The sequence below is a fragment of the Corythoichthys intestinalis genome, chromosome 8 (assembly GCF_030265065.1).
Source record: "Corythoichthys intestinalis isolate RoL2023-P3 chromosome 8, ASM3026506v1, whole genome shotgun sequence".
Lineage (NCBI taxonomy): Eukaryota > Metazoa > Chordata > Actinopteri > Syngnathiformes > Syngnathidae > Corythoichthys > Corythoichthys intestinalis.
Genome location: NC_080402.1, coordinates 51,242,410 through 51,254,999, shown reverse-complemented (window position 1 = coordinate 51,254,999; position 12,590 = coordinate 51,242,410). Strand labels below are relative to the sequence as shown.

Genomic DNA, 12,590 nt, shown 5'->3' with positions numbered 1-12,590 from the left:
TTTTAGCTGTGGGGGGGAAAAATGGGTTTTTATATTAGACAATGTAGTAAAATGTTAGCATCCTGTTTACCTACACTCTGGTGTTTAGTGGGAAATAAATAATGCTGTCTTCTAAAAAAAAAAAAAAAAAAAAAAGATAAAAACTACCTGTGAATTAAAAACTGATCATGCTCGTCCTTTTTGTCAAACTCAAATGATAGATTAAAACATCTTTCGTGTGTTATCAACGATTCTTCACCACTAGAGGGTGGAATAATGTAAAATGTGAATAGAAAAAAAATGAAGTAGAAAGTAGGTATTGAAAAGTGAAGGGTGATGCACGACAAAGCATCGCCTTTTCTTTGTGTGCGGCGGTGAGCGCGGAAAACGTCTTCGCAACGAATCATGTAACACAGAGAAGTTACTGTTACGGTCGACAAACAAGATGAGGACGTCTGTTGGAAGCTATGCAACTGGATGCGTGAGCGCGTGTGTAAACAGTTCTGGTGAAGTTCACAGCCGTCTGCTCAATGGAAAGAGGAGACGCGACTACATTCCAAACAGGCGGACGAATGTGCGGCATTTAACATTTGGAGTCCTTTTATAAAAGTGAGTGAAATTTCCAACTTTTTTTCTATGAATGAATACAATGATTTTTCTCCTAAATTGACGTCTTATTTGAAGCTTACGTCATAACCTGTAGGTGAATGAGTGTTTTTATTCACGGCAAAACCTTGAAAAAATTAAAATAAAAAAAACTTTACTGTCCTGGATTCGGACTCAGCCAAATAAATCCTTTTTGTACGTAAACTTCATCATACGAATGTACAGTCTTATCAAATGTTCTTTTGGATTCTTAGAAATACTGCATTTGGCCCTGGCTGGTTTTATAACCTCCCTTTTTTTCCCTCAAGCCATGTTTTTAAACTTCTCAAAAATGTAAGGCCTGTCTGAACATGCCTAAACATTCAATGTACTTTTTTCTCTGTACATATGCTATTTTTTCATTTCGCCATCTTCATTACGGCACCATTGCCGTATACTTTTTGGTCAAATTGCAAAGTAACGCATTACATTTACTCCGTTACATTTACTTGAGTAACTTTTTTTAGAAAAATGTACTTCTAAGAGTAGTTTTACTAATCTATACTTTTTACTTTTACTTGAGTAGAGTTGTGAAGAAGAAACACTACTCTTACTCCGCTACTTTGGGCTACACTACTCGTTATATTTTTACTCTTTATTCTACATATTTGATTTGACTTATTTTTGCCAGTGATGCCAACAGCAGCTGTACCAGTTTCAGCAGTGAGTCATCGCAACAATAATCACATGACTCCATTATACCAATCAGACTCAAGCTTGCCGTTCTATGATCACGCCGGCCTGTTCAATCTCGTGGTGTCTTTAAAGCACTGTAAAAAATTAAGTATTTGACATAGAGCACTGGCATCAAAATGCCTTGAAAGCGCAGATTTTAACCTCTCTCACAGTTTTTAATTGGCACCGATTAACCGCGAAAAACCGGAGATATGATCCTTTTACTTTCATAATGGGAACAATGAAGGAACTATTCACAATTTGACGATTCAAACTAGGAACTATTTTCTCCATTAGAGGGTACTTATTAGTGCTGAAACGATTAATTGATTAACTCAGGTAATTTGATTAGAAAAAAAGATTCGAATTAAATGTTACTGCTTCTAGTATTCGTTTAAAGTTGCGTTGTAACGGTTTGTTTTGAAAGTCTTTGCATTTAGTTTTATTGATTTGGGTGGTTACACTGCCCTGTAGTGGCAATTGTGAAAATAACTCATTACACATGCCTGAATCCAGTTGCTCCCTGTAAAGACCAACATAAGCTGTTTTCTTTGAGCTATTGTTTTTTTAATGCATTCGTAATTTAGTATATAGGTATATTTAGCTGTTTTTTGTGGGAATATGTGTGTGAACCATTTGCTAAGAGCATTGTAAAAAAAATAGCATTTTAGAGCATTTATTTGTTGTATTTAGATCCTCATTTATCTTTTTTATACTGTTTGAGGCTCAGCTCCGGTGTTTTTTTATTCTCCTTATCCAATTACTCGATTATTCGAACTAACTAGTTCATCAATTAATCGACTACTAATATAATTGATAGCTGCATTCCTACTACTCATGCTCTTTGGACAAATGATGCTTCAGTCCTGTAGATTTTTTTTTCTCTCGCCGGATTTCAATGATTCTTCAGGGTATTTTTTGACTTAATGTGGTTATGTAAAGGGATACTGTACAGTATAATAACAACAGTTCATAACAACTTTGTGCTGAGAAAAAAAAAACTTTGTTTCTTAAAAAAAAAAAAAAAAAGCATTTACTCACAATGTTACTCATTTCCTGAGTATTCTTTTCATAAAATACTATTTTACTTGTACTTGAGTATATTTTTTGTATGACTGCTTTTACTTTTGTAATATTATTTTGAAGTAACGCTACTCTTGTTTGAGTAAACATTTTTGGCTACTCTACTCACCTCTGCCAAATAGCCTTTTTACTCTTTACTCTCCAAACACTGCTGCATCTTTACCCTGGCTTATTTATTGCCTTTCTCCCCAGACTATCAGATACCAGAGGAATTTATACCTCTTTGGAATCTGGAATTTCAATAAATCGCATCTATGTCAGTAAGTTTTCCCCCACAACAATAGGTTTGGATTAGGGATGTACCGAAAGCAAAATTCTTGGCCGAAATGGAAAACCGATTGGAAACACTTGGCCGAAAACCGAAAGGCCGAAAAATACACATTCACATAATTAATTTTTTATTTCACCCGGAGACTGGAGACATTTAGGGGCAGTTTACATGGTGACACTTCGAGAATACGACACATTTCATATTTGCATTAAATGGTTCCGTCTTGTTTCCGTCTCCATTCAAACGATGTCGCAATTCCGCGTGAAAATGATGAAAATGATTCATGCCAAACCCAAGGGGGGGAAGTGCAGTTTTACAAGATAAAAAAACCAATGATTCACTTCCTTGACAACAATCTTCTCTGAAGCCCAGAAAACAACATACCCGCCCACTCGAAGCAACGGCGCTCAAGCGTTTTTTTCTTTTGCTTCAAAAGGCACAAAAACGCAAACAAGAAATATATTTGAATTAAAAATATAAAAACAGTAAATAAAAAGCCGACGTTCCACCATGTTTGCTATTTTGAATGTTTAGTAGCAGCGACTGTGCATGTTTAAAGTGACGTGTGCGATTGCTGACATCATCGGACCGAGTGTGAGCTATATGAGATCTCGATGTACGTTTGTGTGGAACTGTAGTTCACAACAAAAACAAAAAACTATCCCGTTCTTGCAGAAATTAGTAAAGCTCTTTACAAGGTTATTACAACCGCTCCTACTCCTTAAAATAAGTCGAGTCCCTCAAAGGTATAGATGAGGCCATACAGTGCCTTGCAAAAGTATTCGGCCCCTTTGAACCTTGCAACCTTTCGCCACATTTCAGGCTTCAAACATAAAGATATAAAATTTAAATTTTTTGTCAAGAATCAGCAACAAGTAGGACACAATCGTGAAGTGGAACAACATTTATTGGATAATTTAAACTTTTTTAACAAATAAAAAACTGAAAAGTGGGGCGTGCAATATTATTCGGCCCCCTTGCGTTAATACTTTGTAGCGCCACCTTTTGCTCCAATTACAGCTGCAAGTCGCTTGGGGTATGTTTCTATCAGTTTTGCACATCGAGAGACTGACATTCTTGCCCATTCTTCCTTGCAAAACAGCTCGAGCTCAGTGAGGTTGGATGGAGAGTGTTTGTGAACAGCAGTCTTCAGCTCTTTCCACAGATTCTCGATTGGATTCAGGTCTGGACTTTGACTTGGCCATTCTAACACCTGGATACGTTTATTTTTTAACCATTCCATTGTAGATTTGGCTTTATGTTTTGGATCATTGTCCTGTTGGAAGTCTCAGGTCTTGTGCAGATACCAACAGGTTTTCTTCCAGAATGTTCTGTATTTGGCTGCATTTATCTTCCCGTCAATTTGAACCATCTTCCCTGTCCCTGCTGAAGAAAAGCAGGCCCAAACCATGATGCTGCCACCACCATGTTTGACAGTGGGGATGGTGTGTTCAGGGTGATGAGCTGTGTTGCTTTTACGCCAAACATATCATTTTGCATTGTGGCCAAAAAGTTCAATTTTGGTTTCATCTGACCAGAGCACCTTCTTCTACATGTTTGGTGTGTCTCCCAGGTGGCTTGTGGCAAACTTTAAACAAGACTTTTTATGGATATCTATGAGAAATGGCTTTCTTCTTGCCACTCTTCCATAAAGGCCAGATTTGTGCAGTGTACGACTGATTGTTGTCCTATGGACAGACTCTCCCACCTCAGCTGTAGATCTCTGCAGTTCATCCAGAGTGATCATGGGCCCCTTGGCTGCATCTCTGATCAGTTTTCTCCTTGTTTGAGAAGAAAGTTTGGAAGGACGGCCGGGTCTTGGGAGATTTGCAGTGGTCTGATGCTCCTTTCATTTCAATATGATGGCTTGCACAGTGCTCCTTGAGATGTTTAAAGCTTGGGAAATCTTTTTGTATCCAAATCCGGCTTTAAACTTCTCCACAACAGTATCTTGGACCTGCCTGGTGTGTTCCTTGGTTTTCATAATGCTCTCTGCACTTTAAACAGAACCCTGAGACTATCACAGAGCAGGTGCATTTATACGGAGACTTGATTACACACAGGTGGATTCTATTTATCATCATCGGTCATTTAGGACAACATTGGATCATTCAGAGATGCTCACTGAACTTCTGGAGTGAGTTTGCTTCACTGAAAGTAAAGGGGCCGAATAATATTGCACGCCCCACTTTTCAGTTTTTTATTTGTTAAAAAAGTTTAAATTATCCAATAAATGTTGTTCCACTTCACGATTGTGTCCCACTTGTTGTTGATTCTTGACAAAAAAATTAAATTTCATATCTTTATGTTTGAAGCCTGAAATGTGGCGAAAGGTTGCAAGATTCAAGGGGGCCGAATACTTTTGCAAGGCACTGTACATGCAACAAATGTATAGGAGGGACCATGAACATTTTATGGAGACGATCATATGATTGTTAACATGTTTTCCTTCTTTTTCCTGAAAGAAGAAAGCAGTCAAATTCCTCTTACCCTATCTCCCCACCCACCCCCCCAAAAAACAACAAAAAAACCTGTTTCCTGTCTAACCAAAACAACATGGGCCAGTCCACTCAGCTGAAGTCAGGAAGAACCACTGACCCAGATTCTACTTTGTGGTCACAGTAGTGCTAGAATGAAAATTACTTAGCCATTTTTGCAGATGTGCGTCGTCAATCTGTATTCTTCTTTAAAGACCTCAATGACCTTTTCTTTCTTCCATTGAGATGTATGTACATACACATACAAACCCACACACACATGCACGCACATTGTTAAACCTAACAGTGAATTTTAAAAGAAAGTCTCCCCCAGTATTTTTTTATGGAGGAAAATATTATTGTTCTATTCTATTCTCTATTCTCTGTTCCTTACTTGAGTCACTATTATGCTATAGATTATCCAAACTGTGAGGCAGATTTGCGGCCCACCCAACTGATGATTGTTGATTAATCATGTCGTGAAGCAATTCCCATTACGCTATGACTGTTGTACTAGGCTTCGACCTATATGCTGTTCATTAATCTAAACACATTTACACACACACAAAAATGAACATACGCTCAGCTGTGCTTGCTATTAGAACAACACACTTGGGCTGCAGCTAGTGATTATTTAAGTATTCCATTAATCTATCAATTAGTTCAAATAATAGAGTAATTGAGTCAGGAACATTTAATGCGTTGCAGAATCAATTTTAGGAGATGGAAAATAAAGACTTGCAATGTTGTTTTTCAAAAAAGCATTACATGCGAATACAAAATACAATTCCTGAGTGTTTTTTCAACCTATGCAGAATTGCATTTCATTTCACAATAAATGCATTTAAAAATGATTAAAATTCCTGAGCTTAGCCTCAAATGGTATAAAAAAATAATGAGTATCAAAGTGCAACCAAAGAACAATTGGCTAACTTGCATAGCAAAGATCTGCTAACCTAAATGCTATGAAATGCTAACTTTCTGTTTTTACAATGCTCTTAACAAATCGTTGAAACACATGTTCCCACAAAAAACTGCTAAATATACCTCTAAACTAAATTACGAATGCATAAACAATCATATTAGCTCATACTAAAACTCATACTCTTAGGTTGGTCTTAACAGGGAGCAGCTGGATCCAGGCATGTTAGATGAGATATATCATATTCAATGTTGCCACTACAGGGCTGTGTATCCACCCAAATCAATAAAACTAAATGAAAACACTTTCAAAACAAACATTACAACGCCACTCTAATTAAATGAATCCTCGAAGCAGCAAAATTTGATTTAAAGCTTTTTTCCAATCAAATTGCTCGAGCTAATCGTTGCAGCACTACAACACACAATGGCAAACATGCACACACACAAAAATGTATACTATTTAAATTCGTGGTTTCTTGTGTGTAGCATCTAAAGAAAAAAAGAAAAAGTTTTTTTATTGGAACAAAGAAAGAAAAACAAACACACAAATGCTCGATGTGACATTCCTCTGTGGGATTGGCTGTTCCCCAATTCCTACTAGTTGTTTTTGTTGTTGTTTAAAGTTCTCCAAAAGGTCAGAATTGGTAAAACGAGAAATTATAGTCGATTATTACATTTGAGAAGCTCTAGCCATGTACCAAAAATACTTGTTTTTGATTTTGCCAAACATATATAGAAAGAAAAGCAGGAAAGCCTTGTCTTGTTGACAAAGCTGTCTTTTTGTGGTGCTTATTAAGCATTTCAGGTTGGTGAACTAAGACATAAATACATTCTTTTCTTCATACCTTCAGGCTGGGATGGTGGGGGAGTGCTCTTCCTGTGTTTGTCACGTGCATATCTGGTTCACAGAGATGTCTCTGCCAGGAATGGAAGGACTGACCTAATGATTTCAGCTTGGCGAGAGAGAAAGAAGTTGGGAGGGGCTGAGCGGAGGTGAAGGGATGGTAAAACAGACAGAGGGGGAGGCAGAAAAAAGGGTTGAGTACTGAAAAACTATATCAGGATAAAATATATCAGGATAAAAATCACCCCAGGAGGAAGCCTCTTCTGAAGACGGTACACAAGAAAGCCCGCAAACATATTGCTGAAGACATGCCAACAAAGCCCATGGATTACTGGAACCATGTCCTATGGTCTGATGACAGCCATGCACACCAATTTGATGTAGAGTACGGCGTATGGTCTGAGCACTAACAGGCTGACCCCCCATCTCTTCAATATCTGCAGCAATGCTGACAGCACTCCTGTAACGAGTCACATGACATTTTGGAGGGAAAATGACAAGCAGTACTCAATTTGGACATTTAGCGATGTACGTTTTTTCAAAGGGGTGTACTCACTTTTGTTGCCAGGGGTCTAGATATAAATTGGCTATATTTTGAGTTATTTTGAGGGGAAAATACATTAACTCTATTATATAAGCTGCACACAGACTACTTTTCATTGTGTCAAAGGGTCATTTTGTCAGTGTTGTCCCGTGAAAAGATATACTTAAATATCTGCAGAAATGCGAGGGGTGTACTCACTTTTGTGATACACTATAACTCTAAGCTTTGATTATAACAACCGGATTTCAAAAACGTTGGGACGCAGTACAAATTGTGAATAAAAACTGAATGGAGTGTCAAAAATAGAACATAAATAACAAATCAAAGTTTAAACTGAGAACATGTATAATTTTAGGGCAGTGCTGTTTTTGGCAGCCCTTTTACTTTTCGTTTTTGTCTTAGTGTGTTGGTCGATGATACTTATAAGTTATATTTTTATTTCAAAATTTGTTTGTCTTTATGTAGTCTTAGTTGACGAAAACTCAATACTAAATTTGGTCTAGTTTCAGTCGACATTTAATAAAAATGTTTTTGTTTGTAAATTAAAAAAAAAAAAAAACTCCAAAAATAAATATATAAAAGTTTCTTCTTATTTTGAATGAACATTGAAATACGAGCACATATTGTAGCATCTACAACGACAAAGCCAACTTAGGGTAAAAACACACAATTTGAAAACAGTACATTACTTTCAATTAATTATACCCATCTGGACGCCCTGAACTGTATGTAAAAAGAAAAGTTGTCCGTGAGTTTAAGAGGACACTCGCCGTTAGCATTAGCCTAATACTAACGCGAATGCTATGCTAACGCTACAAGTCACATTCAGTGTGTGATGATCACTCAGCAAATAACTTAAAAGCTAAAGCAACATTTCATATTCTCTCTGACCAAGATAAGAAAACATCTTACTGTCTGTGCAAGCCTGCATGGAGACTGTAGATGACACACTGGTGAGTCCGGGAGGGGGCGGAGGGGGTGCAGCATGTCACATAAGTGACACAAACAGACACTGCTACGATGCAGGCTGTAACTACACATAAAATGTCACACATTGTTAACATGTGACAAAGACTATGGCGCATTTTCATCTCGTAACACGAAAACAGGCATTTGTATCGTTATATTTTAGTCTCCCAAAACACGTTTTCATTGTCTTCTCATCATCGTCATGACAAAGTGTTCATTGACAAAATATTTTCGTTATCGACGTTGTTGAAAACAACACTGGTATGTGCATGCATCCATCCATCCATCCATTATCAACCGCTTAATCCGGGGTCGGGACGCGGGGGCAGCAGCTTTAGCAGGGAACCCCAGCCACTTCAACCAACTCCTCCGGTGGGATCCCCAGGCCAGCTGAGAGACATAGTCTCTCCAGGGTGTCCTGGGTTGTCCCTGGGGCCTCCCGCGGGGTGGACATGCCCGTAACACATCTCCAGGGAGGTGTTCAGGAGGCATCCGAACCAGATGCCCGAGCCACCTAAGCTGGCTCCTCTTAATGCGACGGAGTAACAGCTCAACCCTGAGTTCCTCCCATATGATATGTGACTAATTTGTTTTCTTTTGCACACAGATAACTGCTCGTTAACACTTAATTTCTAATCAGCCAATCACATGGCGGCAACTCAGTGCATTTAGGCATGTAGACATGGTTTAAGACAATCTCCTGCAGCTCAAACCGAGCATCAGTATGGGGAAGAAAGGTGATTTGAGTGACTTTGAACGTGGCATGGTTGTTGGTGCCAGAGGGGCTGGTCTGAGTATTTCAGAAACTGCTGATCTACTGGGATTTTCACGCACAACCATCTCTAGGGTTTACAGAGAATGGTCCGAAAAAGAAAAATTATCCAGTGAGCGGCAGTTCTGTGGGCGGAAATGCCTTGTTGATGCCAGAGGTCAGAGGAGAATGGCCAGACTGGTTCGAGCTGATAGAAAGGCAACAGTGACTCAAATAACCACCCGTTACAACCAAGGTAGGCAGAAGAACATCTCTGAATGCACAGTACGTCGAACTTTGAGGCAGATGGGCTACAGCAGCAGAAGACCACACCGGGTACCACTCCTTTCAGCTAAGAACAGGAAACTGAGGCTACAATTTGCACAAGCTCATCGAAATTGGACAATACAAGATTGGAAAAACATTGCCTGGTCTGATGAATCTCGATTTCTGCTGCGACATTCGGATGGTAGGGTCAGAATTTGGCGTCAACAACATGAAACCATAGATCCATCCTGCTTTGTATCAACGGTTCAGACTGGTGGTGGTGGTGTAATGGTGTGGGGAATATTTTCTTGGCACTGTTTGGGCCCCTTGGTACCAATTGAGCATCGTTAAAACGCCACAGCCTACCTGAGTATTGTTGCTGACCATGTCCATCCCTTTATGACCACAATGTACCCAACTTCTGATGGGTACTTTCAGCAGGATAATGCACCATGTCATAAAGCTGGAAACATCTCAGACTGGTTTCTTGAACATGACAATGAGTTCACTGTACTCAAATGGCCTCCACAGTCACCGGATCTCAATCCAATAGAGCATCTTTGGGATGTGGTGGAACGGGAGATTCACATCATGGATGTGCAGCCACAAATCTGCACCAACTGTGTGATGCCATCATGTCAATATGGACCAAACTCTGAGGAATGCTTTCAGCACCTTGTTGAATCTATGCCACGAAAAATTGAGGCAGTTCTGAAGGCAAAAGGGGGTCCAACCCGTTACTAGCATGGTGTACCTAATAAAGTGGCCGGTGAGTGTATATTGCTGTAATATAGCAAATATATGACCGTTTTCCACTAGTGATGTGAAAACCATAGTTCACTTGATACGTTTCGTCTCAACTACCTTTAAACTGCTGCTCTTTGGTCTTCCCATCTCTACCATGAAAAGCCTCCAGTCAATACAAAATGTTGCAACTGGACTTTTGACGAGGGCGACAAAGAATCAGCATGTGACTTACAGTACATTGGCACTTGGTCCGTTTATGTTGCTATTTCAAGGTTTTGCTACTGACATGCAAAATATATCAGGGCCTAGCATGTTCCTACCATTTTGACTTAGTCAGAAATGTGAAATTCATTTTTGTCAGTGGCCACTTGTAGTGGTAGTTATAGATGCAGTTATAGTTTCCCTCAAAAGGCTATCATGACTGCGAACCCAAATAAGTATTTGATTGCTTCATATTATTTTACAGACACTGCAATGTTCATTTATGATTTGTGTGTAAAAATGTGAGTTGGACGGGGCTTACCAAAGCTAATTCTCTGAAAATGGTTTAAAAAAAAAAAAAAATATATATATATATATATATATATATATATATATATAAGCAGCAGTGCAGAAAGTGGCACACACTAAAACAGAAAATACTTATGAATTTAGGGCCTTAAATACAAATTCTGCAATTTGTATTTGATGCAAAAACTATGTGTATAAAAGAGCATGACAAAACTCAAATAGAAATGAATTCCCAGTGGCAAGGCAAAAAGGGTGGAGGCACTCATGTGAAAGAAAATTGAGGAGAATAATTATATGGACTGAGTTAAGGAAAAAAGCAAACTGAGACTCATCAAAATCGGGAAAAGTGGAAACTTCCCTCTGCACCACAGCTGAAATGTGTTGACTGATGTAATTTTGGACCCACAGAGCTTCAGCCCACTCAAATCCGCAGAAGCCGCAAAAGGAAGGCAAAATGGATGCTGATGAACCAGGCGACAAGTCCCAAGAATGCGCGATGATTAGGAGCAGCAGCTTCTTTAAGGTAAGGACATACATGGTGACAGTGAAGGACTTAAAATTTATAGCATGGAGACATCACATTCCGATCAGGAAATCAGAACACTGAAACCTTGAAAATGTTAAAATAATAATAATAATAATAATAATTGTAGCGTATTCCAGATTGGAATTTATTCCAACAGTTAGCCATCACTTCATCACATACAACCTTACATTGCAACCTGTCTATGTAGATTATTTATTTTTACAGAAGGTAGAATTCACTTTTTTGAGTGGTTTTTGCTTTTACTTGAGAACGTCAACGTCATTATTTCCCATTTTTCAGGATGCTACACGGGCTTATTTGGTTAATATAATTGTTTTTAGGATGTGATGAATGAACAAGGTGAGCTCTTCAAGTGAGGAAGTTTGGAAAGCTTTTGTATAATCTTGAATCTGAAGTTTACCCTTATGTTGGAGAAATGTGTTGGAAAACACTGCACTCTACTGGCCACAATGCGTCATTTTGTTTGTGAGACAAAGACAAATGCAGTTCACATATTTCCTCAGCTACTCAAAGGCATACAGGTCATTTTTTTGATAGGGTGCCATTCGTGTCCCCAGTATATATTAAACTGCATTTTCACTAAAGGTTAAAGTTGGACAAATACTCATTTATCTTATTTTTATGTGTGCTATCAATTGCGGTCTATTATATATTCAAGAGTACAGGCTCCTAAATTCTATTTCGTCCCCAGTGTCACTGTCCACTATGGGTGTGACAAAATATCGAAATGGTGATATATCGTGATACTTTGTATCCCAAAAGTTTATCGATATGCTCCTGGCAAGAATCGAGATATCGTTCTAAAAAGGTGTCAATGTCTAAAATAAAAATAAAAATGAACAAACAAGTTGCCACCAAAATCTTCCATCATAATAGTGTCTCAGTTAACTCTAAGGCTGCATTGATGGTGCTCGACGCCCAATCCATTTAGACTGGGAACGTTCGTTCATTCGAAACCAGAGCATTCACAGTCATTCTGTCCGATTTTCAGGGTATTTACAGGTCACTTGCTGTTTATTTTAGAGCATATACAGGTCATTTTCTGTTGAGTTTGAGTCACTGCCTATTCATTTGGGTGATTCCCAGGTCACTTCCTGTTCTGTAACTCAAAATAAACAGGAAGAGACCCATAAAATACCCTAGAATCAACAGGAAAACGACCTTAAATGACCCAGAATGGCCTGGCATTGGCTGCCACTACCGGCCATAGAAGTTCAATCCATTTGAAGTGGAAAGGATGGCAGCGGCTGCCACCCTCCCAGTTCAAATGGATTGGATGTCCACAAGTGATAAAATCATTCCAATTCACAGCAGAAGCTTGTTTTTCTGTTTATTAGTTGTTTGTAGAATATCCTAG

The 12,590-nt window shown here is 38.7% G+C and overlaps 1 protein-coding gene across 2 annotated transcripts in view; it reads left to right on the top strand.

The window, feature by feature from the left end:
• Positions 1-221: 221 nt before the first annotated feature.
• The window catches only part of LOC130920001 (ras and Rab interactor 2-like), a 58,766-nt gene continuing 46,397 nt past the window's right edge, over positions 222-12,590 (top strand). Inside the window, exons 1-2 of one of the 2 annotated variants that reach the window (XM_057842715.1) lie at positions 222-588; positions 11,095-11,209. In XM_057842715.1, coding sequence (XP_057698698.1) covers positions 11,141-11,209 — 69 coding nt within the window. In that variant the 5' untranslated portion in view covers positions 222-588; positions 11,095-11,140. The remainder of the gene's footprint in view (positions 589-11,094; positions 11,210-12,590) is intronic. The other variant, XM_057842716.1, reaches the window with a different exon arrangement.